The sequence below is a fragment of the Martes martes genome (genome assembly GCF_963455335.1).
Source record: "Martes martes genome assembly, chromosome: 5".
NCBI lineage: Eukaryota > Metazoa > Chordata > Mammalia > Carnivora > Mustelidae > Martes > Martes martes.
In genome coordinates, this window is record NC_137892.1 from 130,280,503 (window position 1) to 130,299,777 (window position 19,275).

Here is a 19,275-nt window from a genome sequence, read left to right on the forward strand (position 1 = left end):
CTTTTCCTCATGAAATTTATTATCCATCATCAAATCTTACTTTCTTACGTACATCTAGCTTTACACGTGAATTTTCTGCATGCAGAGACAGCCTCTCTCCCTTTCCCTATCTAACATCGTTCAAACAGGCGTTCAGACAATGTGACAATGCCTCAGTGAGTTTCAGGGTGTTTATTTCTTTTGGCCGCACATACATCTGCTAGCTCAGTCTTTCTCTGTCTCTTTGCGTCTCTGCTTCTCTCTCTCCTCTCCCGTGCAAACATGCACCGAGTCTCTCACAACATGGACAGATAAATGTCTCGGAGGGCTCCCGAGTTCAATGTCACGCTGGGCAGAAGTGGAGCAAGAGTGGAGGGAGAGTGCGCGCTGTGCGGGCGGGGAGAGACCCTTTCCGGCCAGCAGAGGGCAGCCGAGGGGAGGCGCTGGCGCGCGAGGGCTGAGCGAAGCCTCGCCTCGCTCGGGCAGCCTCAGCCTCAGCACCAGCCGCGGCGGAGCCCGGAGCGCAGCCACTGAGGGCAGCGGCGGCGGCGGGAGCGAGGCGCGCAGGGAGCAGCGGCGCGGGCGGGAAGCAGAAGCCGCCGCCGCCGCCGCCGCCGCCGCCGCGACGGGCAGCCGGGCTCGCCGGCAGCCAGCTCGGGCCCCTGCCCGCTCAGCTTCGTGCCCCCGGCGCCGGGCGGCCGGAGAGTCTGGAGCCCGCGCCGTCGCCGGCCGCGTCCCCCGGGCATGGAAGGAGGCGGCAAGCCCAACTCCTCGTCCAACAGCCGGGACGATGGCAACAGCGTCTTCCTCGCCAAGGCGCCCGCGACGGGCGCCGGGTCGGCCGCGGCCGAGAAGCGCCTGGGCACGCCGCCGGGGGGCGGCGGGGCCGGCGCGAAGGAGCACGGCAACTCGGTGTGCTTCAAGGTGGACGGCGGCGGCGGCGGCGAGGAGCCGGCCGGGGGCTTCGAGGACGCCGAGGGCCCCCGGCGGCAGTACGGCTTCATGCAGAGGCAGTTCACCTCCATGCTGCAGCCCGGGGTCAACAAATTTTCCCTCCGCATGTTTGGGAGCCAGAAGGCGGTGGAGAAGGAGCAGGAAAGGGTTAAAACTGCAGGCTTCTGGATTATCCACCCTTACAGCGATTTCAGGTGAGGACTCCCTGTCGCCGCCCCACCCTCCCCTCCGGGCGCGCCCTCCAACACGCTTCCCCGCGCCTGGGAGGGGGCGCCCGGGGACTCGGAGGGAGGGGCTGCCGGCCGGGCGGGCGGGGGGTGGCGCTGCCGGCGGCTTCCACTCGGGCTGATCTGGCTCGACTCTTCAACTAGTTTCCGCCGAGGGGGGTGGGATGAGGAGCTCCTGTTGCCCGGGAATCCCAGGGAGGCTCGCTCGCCTCCTTTGCCTCGTGAACTTTGGGGACACATCGGGGAAGAAGTCCACGGTGACCCCCAGATGGGAGGATGCTAAGTTGTGCCAGAAAAACTTTTACTTCGGAGAGGAGAGTGTAAAGAAGCGGCCAGAAAGTCGCCTTTGGGGTGACGCCCTCCCTCGCGCTGCTCCCCCAGAAGTGGGTCCCTCAGAAGGGGAAAAAGGCGCTCGTGAGGTGGCGGAGAGGATGGGGCAAGCGGAGACAGTGACTCACAGGTCCTCGCTGTTCCAGCCGCTCTCGCCCCTGGGGAATGTTAATCTGTTTTTCATCTGCTTAGAGGCACTGGGCATCCTCAGCGCATTTCTTCAGAATAGCGACTGGCAGGCTGAGGAAGGGCAATTTGCGCTTGGAGAGTCCCTGACTTGAGGTATCGGTGGAGCAGGCGCTGCCAGGCTGGGCAGCGGCGTGGCAGGAAGCTTCGAGTTCCCGAAACAGAGGCAGGGGGCGTTTCCAGAGCCCCCTTCCTGAAACCGAGAGACACCCTTTCTTGACCTTGACTCCAAGTCCGTTTCAGACATCTCTTTCCCCGTTTCCCGGCTCGGGGAACAAGGGCAGAGAGCTGTCAGCGGTCAGGGAAACTGCTTCCGAGAATTAAAATGAAGACGTCTCCCCACCTTATTTGTCGCCCAAGTATTCTTTCGGTTATTAGCGTGTTTAGAGATTATCGAATGAAGGTCGTGAAGTAGATCCTCTTATTAGCGTGCGCACACCCCGCAGCTCCCGAGTAAGGCTGGGCTTTCCATTTAAAATGATAAAACTCAGGGTGGCGTTTGTTATTTATTTATTATTTAACTGAACTCTTTCGAAAAGGAATCAGTGGAAGGAGTAGTTGTGCGGACTATGCAGTTTTAACAGACGTCTATTAAATAGCAAACAAATAGAGCCACAGAAAGCAGCATTGCTTTGAGCTATGTTTAAGGGAAATTGCCATCAACTCGGTGCCTTAATAGGAGCTGTCCACAGTTCTGAATGACATTGGCTGTGGAAAACCCAACTCCTGTCGCACAGAGCCTTGGAGTGACTGTCTTCACGTTCTTTGAAATTTATATATTGTCTCAGAAATCAGTAACCTCTATTATTATTAATGCATAGAGTGAATGGAATTTAGGAATTGTATCATTTTAAGGTTCTTATTTGCAAAAACATGTAACAAAGTCCCAAGGAAGGCTTATAAAATCTAATGACTATTTGATATAGTCTATGTCCAATTAAGAGCTGGACTGACAGAATGTTTATATTAAGAGGATCTACTAAATAATCAAGCATGTTTCCTTCATCAGGAAGATACTTATAGAAGCAAACTAAAAAATGACCTTGCTTTAAGCTGTATTAGATTGTCATGTTCTTTAGAATTTTAAAGGTTAACATCAAGTGTAGAATATTGTCTCTCCCTCAATCCTCAGTTGAAATATGTTGCAACCTATTACCTTTTTATCATGAAAAAAGTTTACATGGAAACAGCCTTTAGTCTTAATAACAAAAGTAAGTGTGGTGTTTGCAGAAATATATGTGGTTTACTATTCACATGCAAATAAAATGCTACACTTTGTTTATTTAAGACCTCAATTAAGTGATCACTCTTGGTTACTTATAATACTTTTATTTCTTGAATAATGTGAAAAGAGATTACTCTTTTCAACATGGTGGCATATATTAAATGATTAAACTTTCCCCACCTACTGGATAAAAACATTGGGCCAACTTTCAGGAATTGGAATGATGCACTGGTATCTTTTGAATGAATGAAATTCATAAAATCAAAGATTCTCCACATTTTCTCAAGTGAGTCACCTGAGACAAAATATCTGTTTTAAAAACAAAAAATGTTACTAAATAAGAAATAAATTGAAATCAGATGATGGTTTATTTTCATCATACATTTCAAAAAAATGAGAAATGATTAAAAAGTGAGGTAATACTCTAAACATAAACTGCAGTGTGGAGTAGTTTGCGATACTTGATTTTCTCTTGCATCACTGGAAAAAGGAAATGACAGACATAAAGTAAACAATGACTAGGTTTAGGTTTTTAACTGGAAGTTATGTGAAAAAAGATAGATTTTAAAACTCGTAATTACAATATATACCAGTTTTCTAAAACAAAAAACTAAGGAAGTAATTATGTACATACTTATTTGCATATGTTAAGATGTTTAAATCTTGTTATTTCATTAATATTTTTATGTGCTCTCCATACCAGTAGAAGATTTCTCAGAACCTTTAACATGTCAGGATAATGTAATGACAAAAGCAGAAATAAGAGAGATAAAATTCTAACAGTACCTTTTTTCCTAAAGGAAAAGCAATAGGGGAATAATCTCTAACATAATAGAAATGTTATGATTATGATCTGTTCACCTCAGGCTCCTTCCTGAAAAAGACACTTTAAGGGCAGAGTTTTGCTATGATTCATACAATGCCACACTTACATTCAGTAATAATTTAGCCACTGAGAAAGTGACACTCAAGAATAAATTTCCATGGAGGGATGGGGAGACACGGGAAATAAAGATTTTTTTTTTTTTTAAACTGAAACTCTCATAAGCTTTTGCATGGCCAAGGAAGTTTACTCCTTCTGCTCTTCGGTCAGCCCCATACTGCTGCATGCAGTGTGAGCCCGCTACACCAGGGCGTGTCAGGACTTTAACACTGTGGTGATGATCCCCTTTCCAGGATGACTTCCAGGGCAAGTCCCTTTCCACTTCCCTCTGGTGGCCGGGCTGTGCTCCCACTGAGACTCCCGCAGAGCTAGCTAGGTGCTTCTCTCACCTGCAGGCCCAAGAGAGCGACTGCTGTGTCTGGCAGGTAGTTTTCTCCTACCTCCGGTGTAAGTAGGGCAGAGGCTCTCTGTATTTCCCTTCTTTCTCAGGAGAGGATGATGTTAGAAACCTTCAGGGACTACAGAAGAGTCAACTATCAAATACTCCCAGTACTGTTAGAAATAACTGGGTGGCAGAAAGGGAAATGTGATGATGGAAGCAGAGATCACAGTGATGTCCCAGGAGCGAAGGAAGGCATTCAGTGTCTGAAAGCTGGAAAAGGCAAGGAGTGGATTCTCCCCCAGAGCCTCCTGAAGGAACGTAGCCTTTGATTTTATAGTCTCATAAGATTTGGGTTTGTTTTGTTTTTTTGCAAATAATTGGGTGGGAGCTAGGGAGTTTAGTAAAGAAAATCTTAAGTTTTTGTTTATATCATGGTATATAGTCCCCCAAACTAGGGAAAATACAGCTACTTAAAAGTAAAATTACCCTGATCTTTGTGTAGTATGGATGTGGTCTCAGTCTTGCTGAGTTTCATATGCACAACATACACAGAAACAAGTATCTTTTTTTTTTTTTAAGATTTTATTTATTTATTTGACAGAGATCACAAGTAGGCAGCGAGACAGAGAGAGAGGGAGAAGCAGGCTCCCTGCTGAGCAGAGAGCCCGATGTGGGGCTCCATCCCAGGACCCTGGGATCATGACCTGAGCCGAAGGCAGAGGCTTTAACCCACTGAGCCACCCAGGTGCCCCCAGAAACAAGTATCTAATTAGGAGCTTAAATGTGATTTTTTTTTTTTGAGACCACTAACAGTGGTTATGTATTTATTAGCTTAAATTTTACCTTTTATTTATTTATTTAATAAAAAATTGACACTGGCATAGCTTTGTGCTTTCAGAGCCAATCCATGGTTCCGACACAATCATTCAGATGGTCTGGAAGACTAGAGTATGTTTGCAGATTTTTTTTATTTTTTGAGTAATTTACCTTCAAAGAATTTATCACCAGACTATTTGCCATTTCAGGGATTCTGACATTACTTTTCTGGATCACAGTTATATAAGGGCTCTTTTATAGTTAATGCTCCCATTTCATATATATTGTCAGCCAACATCTTGCCTCTGGCAAGGGAGGAGATTTTATATCTTGACTTATTATTTCTCCTGCTTCTCATCAATTAGTGCGTATAACTGTAGGAAAAGCTTATTGTGTCCTAGGGACACAAGGACTCTAGAGATGGGAGTCACTTCCCGAAGTTGTTGCCCTTTCTGGCCTTGCTTCTCTGCCTGTGTTGTAGCCACAACAGTGGTGATGTCAGAGGTCACTGATGTGTTCATTAGTGGAGGGAGGCTTCACCCATATTACACAGTAAGTCAGAGAGAAACCTTTGTTTCCGCGAGCTTCTCAGGAAAAAACAATTCAACCTTCTGGGCTTAAGGACTAATTAGCCTACTGTTATGCTATCTTTGTGCTGAATGCAGTCTGCACTCTCCCAGCAATGCTCCTCTTATTTGCTTTGCATATCAACGCAGCCAAAATTAACCTTAAGGATTTATTTTCTCTGTCAGGTGCACCTTTTTATATCTTATAAATTCAATTAAGTTTTTCTTAGTGGCTCTAGGTCCAATTAAAGTGAAATTATTTGAAAGATTTGCAAGTGTGAATTTCTTCCATTACTTTTTCTTAGTATACAAGCTACAAAGCTAAATTTTATTTAATGTTTCACTATTTCATTGCATTTGTTAGATATGACAGTGATAGTCTACTACTAAAATGTTAAGAGAAGTTTTTCATTCTTTTCTGAGCAACTTTCCCTTTAAACCTACTTTTAGGGACTTGGTATTAATTGAGAATCTTTGGACAGATTTGTTTTCAGCAATTCATATTTAATTATGTGGACTTACATTTATGAACTTGAATGTTGATGAGTAATGCAAGAATTTTAAATGCATTTGAACAACTTATTACTTATTATCAGGAATTCATTTAACAAAATCTAATTACACTATATCTACTTGGTCAAAAACCACACACCGAAACAACACCAACACCAAAAAAAGCAATTTAAGTAGTATTTGTAATTCTGCATTATTCCACTTAATGAACTTATGTCCCAGAGTAAGAGGCAAGCAAAGTATATCTGACATGTTGCTCATGCGAACAGTTTGCCATTCTAAGTGTAATTCTTTTATTTAGAAGATAATCTACTTCATGACTTATAGACAAAAATTGGGCTAAGGGTGAGGACTTTCAAATATAGTTTCTTGTAATTACAGTACAAATTGTGGTAGACCATAGCCCTACATGAAGAGTACTGAGTGTTTTCTGGGTCTGTGACAAATTTTCATTTTATCATTTTCTATAAAGAAGTAACAAACTACGAATTAAGCTGACACTATATATTTTAGCAGCAGAGGTGGTGGTAATGAAGAAAAAAATCTGTATACACTAGGAAAAAAACCTATTTTCACTTGCACTAAGTACGTTTCTTCTACAAATCATTTTCTTTGTGAAGGCATCTTGAGGTACAACTTACCATTATTTTTCCTGGAAAAAAAAAAAATCAAGGGCCTATGGTGATGCTTCCTGGTGCATCCTGGAATTATCTTTGTTTTTGCAAAATAAACTGTCCTGGTTCTATTAATTCTCTGTGTTGTGTGTATGTGTTTTGTATGTAGATAGAAACTATTCAAGGGACATCTGTATACAATTATGTGCACATAAGCATATATGTTGACATTATTTTTTTAAAAAGATTTTATTTGAGAGAGAGAGAGCATGAACAGGGGGAGAGGCAAAGGGAGAGGGAGACTCCTTGCTGAACAGGGAGCCTGAAAGGGACTCAATCCCCGGACTCCGAGATCATGCTTAACCCACTGATCCATTCAGGCGACATTGGTTATTTTTGAGTTGAGGGTTTATCTGACACATTTCACCCAAGTCCGAATAACAAAAATTGATGGGATGACCCTTTCCAAGTTTATTAGTTAATTTGTCCATAATATCCTTGAACCATTTTACCTAGTAACTGACAACTCAGTTAAAGTAAAATAGCAGAATTATGTGTGTCCTGGGTTTACAGTTGGGCCATCTTATTAACATATACCTGTTTTTTATTTTCAAGACATTAGGTATAATGCTAAATTAGTAAGGCTAATTACACACATACAGAATTAGAAACTATTTACAAATTTTATATATTCATGTTAAATAGTGCTGCTGTGAACATCCTTGTGTGTTCCTCTTCATCATAAAAAGGCATAGTTCAGGGAATGGAATTACTGACTGAACATTTAACAGAGTCTATCCGTATCGACTTTACCAATTTACTTCTGCCACCAGCTGAGACACTTTTTTAAAATTATGAGCAATGTAGGTTTACCAGCGTGGTTGATATTTCTGTTGAGATGTGCATAAGCAGTTTTAGGACAGAAAGTCAAAACTGTATTCTAGTCATCATAGAGTGGGAAGAGTGATCTTAAAAAGCAATTATCATTTAATGCAAATGATATCATGCTGCTTAAAACCCTTCGGAGGCTTCCCATTACTTTTAGAGTCCGTTTGAGCTATGAGATGAGCTACACAGTCTTGCACAATTTCAATTTATCTATGTAACCCTATCACCCACAACTTACTCCCTCACTGTTTTCTAGCCACTTGGGTAAATTTTCAGCTCCTGCAGTAAGCTGAGTTCTCTCCTGTCCCAGAGATTTTGACGTGACATTTAACCTCACTGCCCAAGATTCTCTTTTCAATTTTTGTCATTCTCCATCACAGTTTCTCCTTGTCCTTTGGCTTTCATTTTAATCATTATGATCACCCTCATCCTTTACCCATATTTAATTTTCTGAGTCTCATTTCATCAGAATTTATAATCATATATATGTCCCTTAGCTAAAATTTAAGTTCCATGATGTCTTCAATATTATTCAATTTTATATTCCTAATGCCATAAAAGTACACATAAGAGATTTTCCCCTGCTTAAATGTTCTCAGATGCATTATTTTTTAAACAGCTTTTTTGGGGGGCACCTGGGTGGCTCAGTTGTTAAGCGGCTGCCTTTGGCTCAGGTCGTGATCCTGGGGTCCTAGGATCGAGCCCCGCATGGGGCTCTCTGCTCAGTGGGAGGCCTGCTTCTTCCTCTCCCACTCCCCCTGCTTGTGTTCCCTATCTCTGTCTGTGTCAAATAAATAAGTAAAATCTTAAAAAAAAACCAAAACAGCATTTTTGAGATATAATTAAGATACAATTCTCATTGAAAGTATATGATTGAATTTTCTTTCTTTCTTTCTTTTTTTTTTTTTTTTTTTTGGTATATTCACAGAGAGTTGTGCAACCATTACCCAAATCAATTTTAGAAAATTTTATCCAGGTAGGAACTCATAAATATCCATTAGCACTCATTTCTGTTTCCCTTCTCCTTCCCTTCCCGTAGCTCTAAGCAACCACCAATCTACTTTCTGCCTCTAGAGATTTTTTTCCTGAACATTTCTTTTCAATGGAATGACATGTAGTCTTTTGTTACTGACTTCACTTAGTATATTTTCAAGTTTCACCCATGTTTTGTAACGTGTTTCAGTACTTTATTTCTTTTTTTTGCTGACAATTATTCTGTTGTGTGGATATACCAAATTTATCCATTTATCAGTTGATACACATCTGTACTGCTTCTACCTTTCGGTTATTAAATACTGCTGATATGGACATTCTAGAACAATTTCTTGTGCAGAGATATATTTTCATTTCTCTTAGAATTGAAATTACTGGGTCAACGTAACAGACTTTTAACAAATATTATTGAATAAATGGATGAAGAATTAGTCAGCAACCAGGAAGTGCACACACTTAATCTTAGCATTAGTAAATCCAGGTAAAGCAAGCTCTTTCTTTCCCTATAGCAATACCTAGCATCTTCTCCCCACACTGCCACCTGCAAGGACGTGTCACAACTATTACATCTCTGCCCAGTACAGGTGACTAAATGAAACTGCAGGGAGGTTAAGGAGCATGAACATGGTGACATAGATAGATCGTTAAGAACTGGGCCAGGAATTCAGCTCTTCTGAATCTTAATTCTGTCGCTCCAACTTTTACCTACTAGTATAAATAATTTGAACCTGCAGGGAAACATTATGGGTTAAACCTAATTATTTATTCTTCCTACTTGTAATCATTCCAAAACACTTTGAGAAGACACACAGATATGGAGATAAATAGAAGAAAGAGGAGAAAGCAGAGGAACAAGAGATCTCAAAAACATTTTGGGAAATAGAAGGCTTATGGAGAAATTATATTTTACTTCCACAATCCTTCACCATTGAACCCCAGAAGTGTTTAGGATGTGAGGTACTTATTAAGAAACAGTTTCCAAAAAAGCCAGGCTGAAACCAGGAGGATTAAATAAGGGTCTTCGTAGTGAATACAGAACACTCAGTCTGGACATTAGAATGCTTGGAGCCAGGTCAGTTCTCCCCAAGCAGGAAACTAGAGAAAAATATATCCAATGGGAGACATTTCAAAGCCTACAAATTCTTATTCATTATCTAATGACTTTGCAAAAAAGCCTTACATATGTACATAGAGAATGTAATTACATTTTGTTGTTCTATCGCCTAATATGATCTGTAAGCAAAAAGATTATGAGTCTTTTGAGAAAAGTCTCCATCGTAAGAGAGAGAGACTAAATCAAAGAGCAAAAGAAAGTCCAGAGAACAGAGAGGTGTTTGGGCTTAAGGGAAATTACAACTTTATTTTAAAAATTATCTGTGAATTATATCTTCGGAAGATATTTTATGTATACAGTAAGAATATGCTATGAAAAGAGTATCCAGGAAGTAAAAAAAAACAACAAACTCAGGTGTAATAAGTTGGCACATAGAGTTTAAGAAACCTTTCAGAATTATGGCAAAAAAAAAAAAAAGAATAGAAAATATAAGCAAAATAAAGGATAATTTATAAGGTCAAAATCTATAAAAAGAGTTTCAGAATGAGAACAAAGTGTGAAAATGGACATATGGAATTAACAGAGACATTTTAAGCAGAATTTTCCAGATAGCAGGAAATGAAATGTCTTTTCTGAGAAACTCACAGCATCATGAATGGAAAAGACCCCACCAAGGGTTATCACACAGAAGCTTCAGAACACAATTAAGTCAGAAAAAAATACTAAAACTTTTCAAAGAGAAATTTACATATCAAGAAGTGGGAAAGCTACTGTAAGGTAAATGATAATGTAACAGTCTACAAAATTCTGGGCTTTAGTTTCCTCAATTAAAAAATGAGGGAAATAATATATGTATCTTATCAGGTTATTGGAGTGATACATATTTTATGTTCATATTATAAATATCTTTATAATATCTGGATACATAGTGCTTAGAAATTAATGCTCTGCACTTAATGCTGTGTGTTAGCTATTATGAAATTAAAATTGAAACAATTAAGGAGTGTGAACTATTTGAGAAAACTCTTTGTGCATACTTAACAACCTTTAGAATTCTTTAAAGCAAATGTGTCTGTGAAGGCAGGGCCATGTAAGTGTTAGGCTGTTGTTTCTTTATCTTAGAATTCTGGGCAGCGGAAGCCCTGATGTACAATGGCAGTTTTTGTGTGTGCTATTGGAAAACTTCTAATGCATCCTCTATCTGCAACATCCTCTATCTGCAACATCTTCTGGATATACCATTCTCATCTTCTGAGTTGGTATAGAATGCTACAGTATTGAACATTTAGAATAGCTTTTAGGGAAAATTCTGATGGCGTTGAGTTGCATGTATTCCTTCCTGTTAATCTTTATTTTCATCAGAAAGTGACATAGTTAAACCATTTGGGATCTTATTTCATATCAGTTAAATGTTATATATGAGCCAAATAAGATGATTCATAACTTGCTAAATTCTTTCATTTTTTTATTGTCAAATTTAATAGCCTGTGAAAAATGGTTATTTGGAAATACAATTTAAGAAAGATTGCAAATTTAGAAGAATTGTTTTTTAATCTTTTTTTAACATAATTTTATAGCAGATGTCACTTATTACCCTTGCAGAATGTGTTAGCCTTGTTTTTTAAAGAGAATATACCATATTAAAAATTATATACTTCGTGGGGTGCCTGGGTGGCTCAGTGGGTTAGGCCTCTGCCTTCAGCTCAGGTCAGGATCTCAGGGCCTAGGATCGAGCCCCTTATTGGGCTCTCTGCTTGGCGGGAAGCCTGCTTCCACCTCGCTTTCTGCCTGCTGCTCTGCCTGCTTGTGATCTATCTCTCTGTCAAATAAATAAATAAAATCTTTAAAAAAAATTATACAATCTTTGTTTTTTGAGAGATGTGAGCAGAGGCTGAAAAAAATGAATACTGAATGTTATATTAGTGGTACTGATAGGGAAAATAGTATTCCTTATTTTTTCTATAGAAGAGTTTTTCATTATTTAAATAATTATTTTTAAAGAGGGTCTTTGTTCTGAGCAATAAATTTGTTATTTATTTTGAATAATCATGTAAATTAGGTTGAAGATTGGAGATGGCTATATTATCTGGGATTCAGATTTTTTTTTTGGTATAACAACAGCAGAGATATATGCTGACATCACCTAGTTATGGTTGTACATGTATTGAATAATATAAATAACCCAATAATTCTATTACTTGTAATTATTGATTATACTAATCTTTCATGCCTATCCATTTAGTGACTCTTAGGCTGTCAGGCTCATAGCATACTTTATGAATCAAATGAAAGCTGGGGATCCTCTGTCCTAGAAAAGTGTATATATTCACAAAATTTTGTCTGTGATTTCAAGAGGTTTGTTGTTCCCTGCAAGCACATTTAGTTTTAGATTCCAGGTTAAGACTTACTAAACTGTTTAATATTTTCACACAGAAATATGTTACTAAAAACAATGGGTAGAAGATACCTGGAGACAGAGTCTTGTTTGGAGAAGCCATTTAAGAATTAGAACTGTAGCTAGAAAGACTTGTCTTGAGGTGGAGAGAATTCCCTGTCAACCAAGAAGTTACTTCTGAGGCTAGATACTTGATCAGCAGGGACTGAATAGTTCTTGACGATGCAAAAGGGACAAAGTTATAGCTAGAAACCTATTTGGAATGAGAAGACACTTAATTATTTTTTGCAGATGATGTTTACCTGCTTTAAAAAGCTGATTAAACCAACTGATAAATGATCAAATTAACTGCAAAGTTCAGTAGGATGACTGAATATAAGATAAATATGTTAAAATATGTCAGTAAATTTCCTACATATTAACAACCATGATTGAGGATTTATAATAAGGAAAGAATCACTGACTACAAAAGCCAAAAATATAAACTCTATGCACACATTTGAAATTTTAAAAAAACTTGAAAAAAACTCAAATCACTATATAAAAGATAAGTTATACAACAAGTAGTATTAATCAACTAAAATAGTTGAATAAAATCCATTCTCATCAGTTTGCAGTAAAATTAAATCCAAATAAGTTTAAGTTTATAAAAGATAAAAACAACTGAAATCAGAGTTCCTAGAAAAATATTAAGGAATTACTTATTAATGTTGCCATGAGGTATAGCTTTCCAACATAGTGCTCTAAAGACTGTGTAAAGTGTTGAAACATTTCTGAAGGTCTGTTTGACCTTAGAAAAAGTTCTTGAAAATGTATAAGCTAATAAATTATCTTGCAGAAAAAATATGACACGTTCATGGATACAAGGAGGATCTCTATAATATTTTTCATAGTAGTAGAAAGATGTAAACAAGTATAAACCTGAGTAAAATTTCAACCTTGTCCAAAACCCTACTTAGCAGTTATTCCCTATATCTCTGCCCTGCTTTTGCTTCATAGAACTTTTCACAATTTATTATGTTATATGAAATGTTTTGATTATCTAATTTGATTTTGATCTTTCCTCATCTACAATTAAGCCTCACTTAGGGGCTTAGCTATAACCCCTGTATAAAGCACTGTATTCCCAAGCCTAGCTCCATGCATGGCATGAAGTATGCACTCAATAAACATGGGTGAATGAAGAAATTTAGCAATACTATGCTCAGTCTTGGTTTTCATACATGGTTTTCAGCAACCAGATGGTCTTTTTTCCTATATTTCCTACAAAAAAAGAGAATATTTTAATTTATGCAGATAGCCTAACTTAACACACAGAAACATGTATTGAGAAATAAAGTTTGAAGCTACTTAAAATAATATGCATTCATACTTGTATTAATTCAGTTTACTGTAATGCTTGTTTTTATGTAGTTTTTAAAAAAATTGGGAATATATGTTGTGGATATTTTGGGATGACTCTTGTTTCACAGCCCCGTAAATGCTATTTAAATGTCACTGCCTTTGGAATCAATGCTATCGTCATCAAAATAAAGCTGAAAATACATCTTTGTGGGCAATGAGATTAAGAAAGGGTAACATTACTTTTTTGTATGTATCATGTTTTTTTTTTTTTTTCTTTTGCCAAATTGTGTTGCCTTGATATAACAGTGCACATTTCAAGCCCTGTTGTATGGGGATTGGAAATTAACACTGTCTCTATAGATATAATTAATAAAATATTGAGTCAGTGTTTTGAAAGAAGGTATAGTTAATAAAATATTGAGTCAGTATTTTGAACTTCGACTCTGTGGTAAGTAGGTTCTTTTATTGTGTTCACCAAACTTAAAAAAAAACAAACAAACAGAATTTTTCTGAATAAGCACTATTAAATTGATCCTTGTGTCTTGTTAATGGAAAAGATACGATAGATCTTGATACAAGAATATTGAAGTTGACATAATTTTTAAAAGGAAAGGGAACTTGAATTTTAGAAGACAGTGATAGCTTAGTTTTTACACATAAAAATATGGCAGATAGATATTATATATCTATCTATTATATATCTGTAATAGATATTATATAGCTATTATGTATCTCTCACATATCATATAGATATATGGCAGATAGACAGCAAAACCAAAACACCTGGACAACATTTATAGCAAAACATTTATAGCAAAACCAAATAGTTTTATAGCAAAACCTAAAAGATAAATAGTTTGGGACAAACCTGTACCCACTGCAAGCCCTGTGTTTTCTGAACCTCCATGAAGGTTGAAGGAAGGAAATAATAAGAATCAAGGATATCTGATAGATCAGAGAATAGGCAAACTTCCCACATAACCAACAGGTATATGCTGGAGAAGCAGCTGAAATTGGGATGGGATTTGCACAATCTAAGAGCAAGAGGTCTGAGGCAATTTCAGGAGGAAGAATGGCTGATCTCAGATCTGGGGCTGGAAGTACCTATCAAGGGCTTGGAACAACTTGACATACCAGTTAGTAAGGAAATTAGGAAAGACTGCCAGGGTAATATAAAAAAGAATCAGGAGCCAACTTGAAGAAGCCAAGATGAGTTTCAAAAAGGATGAAAATTTCAACAAAGTCAAACTCAGAGGATGTTCAAATTTGAGTTCAGAATGATACAAAAAATGGTTAACCTCTGAAACTCATAATACTCAATTCTTTACCTTGAAACTTGGATAAATGAAAGAAATGAATCAAGTATTTACCCTGCTTGGCCTATATTATCTGAACCAATGTGTAGCCAAATAGTAGAGGATGAAAAGAGTGTCTGTATAAAATTGTAAAGTTAATACATGAAAAGGTAATGGTATTATTAGAAAATCAGCCTTTTACCACCACCATTCAATTAACGCATCTAGACGTTGAACATCAGTGGTCACTAATGACAAGAAAGCGCAGAGCCAGATGTTGCATTTTCTTGATTAAAGAACACACACAGCTATAGTTTTGCCAAGGACACAGAATCTGAGTCTCATCTGGCCTCTGTTCCCCGGTGCCAAACTTGAGGAAATACGGAGGGCTGAAACATGCTGAACTTATACCTTGAGCACGTAATCAGCAAAATCCAGTGTTGGAGAATCAATGGGCCTGCCACCCAGGCTCTTCAGCAGATAAATAGTAAGGAAAAGAATGGGATGGAGGGGAATTTGTAGATTAAGAGACAGTCTGAAAGTGGAGGTTTGAGGCAGATCAAACTATGCAATTTGGGGGTGCGTAATTGAGATGAAGCTATATAAAGAAGTTCAAGGAAGCAACTACTGTGAAAGCAGAACTGTTCTTTCAGAGGGTTCTCTGGGGGCTGAGATTGGGATGGTGCACCTGGCAGGGCTTCCTAGGGGTAGTGGTGATAAAATTCTAGTTCTTGTCCTGAATGGTGGTTTCAAGGATGTTTGATTTATAATAAATCACTGGTTTCTGTATCTGTTTATTTTACAATAAAAAGTAAGAATAAAAAGGGGAAGAGATCTTAATTTTTGAAAAGAAAGATCAGGATATGATGAAAAGGAGGTGTAATACTACTATTTATCTTTCTGTTTTACTCACAAAAATCTGATTTGTATTTGGAGCAAAACTCTGATTATGCTAGGGAAAGGCAAGATAATGGAACTTTATGGTGGGTAAATGACCCAGACATGATCTCAGAAAAATCAGAACCTTAACTCTTTTACCTTGATTTGAGGAGATGTTCAATCCTTTTGAAGTTAGTCTGTAAAATTGGAGAGAAAGTTATCCGTCTCCTTTGGGATGTTGTGATAATAAGATAATATATGAAAGAGGCTTGACACCTAGCCAATATTTAACAAATAGTAAATTCCCTTTTTAGTTTCTTTTTGTTATCCTCTTAAGTGATTAATGTATAAGTACAAATAAACAATAGTGGTTTATCTGAAAGATATTGGATCATACTCGTGAATTCACTCATTCAATAAATATTTACTGAGTGCTGAGTATGTTCTCAGGGAACACTATGGGCTTTCGATGTGAGAAAGAATGAAACTACCAGTAACTGTCCTTCAGGGGATTTTTATCTAGTAAAGAAGGCAGGCACATAAGGATTTAACCTCAATGGAGGGAAAGAACTCAAATAGGGAAATCATACAAAAATGATATGCCACTAAGGAAAATCATACATTGATTCTGTATTTACTCATCAGCTAAATTTTATAATTTTTATCTATTTTTGAGAGTTTTGTTGCAAACCTTCACAGTAGTCAATATTTTTCCATGTATTTTTTGTTTGTTTGTTTTTAAAAAAAGGTAATCACTGGGGTAAAATTATCTTAGATATTTAAACTTTAAATCTTTATTAGTCTGTTGTTACACTGTTGTGGTTTAGAGAGCATAAAGTATTTTCAGTTGAGTTTTTAAAGTCAGTCAAGAATTATTTCAGAATTGTGTGCTTAAAAGGTAGAAAAATCCATTGGAAAATAGCAAAGGGATTTACTTGTTGACTAAATGTGGACTGCCTCTATGTTTCTTTTCTATGAAAAATAGATCTAATGTATATTCCTTCTGTATCAACACATCATGTTGGAAAGAGAGAAAAGCTCTTAACCTACTTTCCTATCTTCAATTTTTAACTTTATCATGCTTGTTAATTGCCTGGGTGTCCTTTAACCAGCTATTTCCATGATTCTTTCCCAGAGGCTTGGTTTAATTTTAAAAGTGCAGTGTATTCAGCCCTAATTATGTGAGAGCTCACTGCAGGCAAACAGCAAGAGATAGTAATGACCAAAATGTATTCTTAAATCAGTGCGACAGATACCACAAGCACATTGCTGTAAACATTTAATGACTAGGAACTATAACTATGTAAGGTAATATTTAGAAGCTAGGGATGTATGAAAATAAAATTCCTTCCTAGAAACATAACTTCACTAACTGTGATTTTTAAAATATATATATTTTTGTGGTTTTATATTTTTTATTTCTCTTATCAAGTATTTAAACAAGGTGATCACCCCCACAGTCTCAAATTCTTTTATTATCAATAACTAGACATGAGGTAGTTCTGCTTTATCTGGGTTTGAATGAAGCTCACAAAATATGCTATCTGTGTGCCTAGAAATACTGTCCATGGTTTTCTTTGAAAGCATGCTACTATGTTGACTAAATGTCCACAGTAAATCAAGAATTTTAAGCATTTTTCATCACAGTTAGTTTTACATTAATTTAGTGGGGGAAAGAATTATTGTTGAAATGTTTTGACTGGTCGTGCATGGGACAAGCAATAGTCAGTGATTTATTCTACAGAGCCAAAATGCAGGATTACCTGCTAAATTCTAACTATGGGCCAGACACTGTTTCAAGTGTCTTTATTTATATTATAGTACTGAATTCCTTGAGCAACCCTACAACAGCTATTACCTGTGTCATATTACAGTCTAGAAAACCAGATGATGGAGCGGTTAGGTGGTCAGACAGCATCTAAGTAGAGAAGCTTGGATTTGAACCCAGGGATCTGGCTCAAAGCCCAAGATCTTAACCACTTATCCCAGAGGAATTTAGTCATATCCTGACCCAGTTGACTCAGTCTTTTTCTCTGACTTGATTAAAAAATGTACTGTTAGAATTTAAATATTCTTTTTCTGGTTATAAGAATCTGAGTTATTTAGGTGATGGTCTTGAGTGGAAAATGGTACCCCATTTGCCAAGAACTGACTCCATTTTTCTGAAAGTTCACTTCAGTTCACCATGTTGGATTGAATTCTATGTGTAAAAACCTCATTGTTCCAGATGCTTATTTCTCTTTATGAAAAGCTAAACATTTGACAATAGAGAGTTAAGGGTAAATCTCGAGAAATAAAATGTTCTTATCCAGGCAGGCAACTAAGACAGGAATAAAATACAAAGCCCCTTTTTTTTTTTTTTTTCTTGATCTACTTAAGTTTAATACTTCAGAAAACATAAGAACTAGTGAAAACAATTCTATTTCCTAAAAATACTTTTAATTTCCTTTCTTTCTTCTTCTTCTTTTTTTTTTTTTTGTATCCTTTTAAATGTTAGTGCTTACATACCAGAATGAACAGACTATTCAAATGAAAATAGCAATGAAGAGCTGTACTCATAGTGAAGGCATTGGGGTGTGTATGGAAATAGAAAGAAGCTGTAAAACTTTAGCTACAGATATTGTTGAAGAAGGATATAGCTATTATACCAAAAGGTCAATGTTTGCTGTTAGGTTGCAGTCTACAACCATATAAATATTATATAATAGATAGCTTATAAGTTGGAGTTCATTAGAATAATAATGGATTTTAATTCCTTGGGAAAATTTAAGAGAGTTATTATTAGACTTCGAATCTACTGAAAAAAAAAAAAAGAAAAGGCAGGGTGCCTGGGTGGCTCTGGTGATAAGCGTCTGCCTTAGGCTCAGGTCATGATGCCAGGGTCTAGGGATCCAGCCCCATATCCAGCCCCTTGCTCTGCGGGAAGTCTGCTTCTCCCTCTCCCACTTCCCCTGCTTGTGTTCCCTCTCTCTCTGTCAAATAAATAAATAAAATCCTAAAAAAAAAAAAAAAAAAGGCAGCTAAAAAGGCAAGAAACAACGTATGAGGATTTATGTGGCAGATGTCTGAGAGATTTCCCTAAAACAACAGTCCTGTTGTACCTCTGAGATCATTCCGTCTGGTTTCTTGAGGTCTGGTAGCAGGATGCTCCACCTAATGGAATCATTGTGTCCAAAAAGGATTATTTCATAATTCCCCATTACTTATTGGCACTGTGAAGCTTAGAAATAATCTGAGGAACCAAAATCCCAAACAGAATCAAACAAAACAGAGATACTGAAGAATGAAGGAAAGTGCTGAAACTTAACTGTTTAAAATAGAGTTAATTTTGAGTTCTTGGAAAAATGAGGTAAGTGATGTTCTAGTCTTCAAAATCAGAATTTCCTGACAATAATGGATAATTCAAAAGTGTATTTCATCATTTATCCTCTCTAACTTAGGAGAATTTAAATTCTTTCTCTATGAGAAACATGCTCAAAACACTTCAATTTAAATAACACAAAATGAAACAAACCGGGACGCTTGGGTAGCTCAGTTGGTAAGCCACTGCCTTCGGCTCAGGTCATGATCCCAGGGTCCTGGGATCGAGTCCCACATCGGGCTCCTTGCTCAGTGGGGACCTGCTTCTTTCTCTGCCTCTGCCTGCCACTCTGCCTGCTTGTGCTCTCTCTTTCTCTCTCTGACAAATACATAAATAAATAAAATCTTCAAAAAAAAAACCCAAAACAAAACAAAAAACCTTTAGCTCTGAG

At 37.8% G+C, this 19,275-nt stretch overlaps 1 protein-coding gene across 1 annotated transcript in view; it reads left to right on the forward strand.

The window, feature by feature from the left end:
* Positions 1-723: 723 nt before the first annotated feature.
* HCN1 (hyperpolarization activated cyclic nucleotide gated potassium channel 1) overlaps positions 724-19,275 on the forward strand; it is a gene marked incomplete at its 5' end in the record, with an annotated part of 390,251 nt that continues 371,699 nt past the window's right edge. Inside the window, one exon of the mRNA XM_080804646.1 lies at positions 724-1,127. Coding sequence (XP_080660772.1) covers positions 724-1,127 — 404 coding nt within the window. The remainder of the gene's footprint in view (positions 1,128-19,275) is intronic.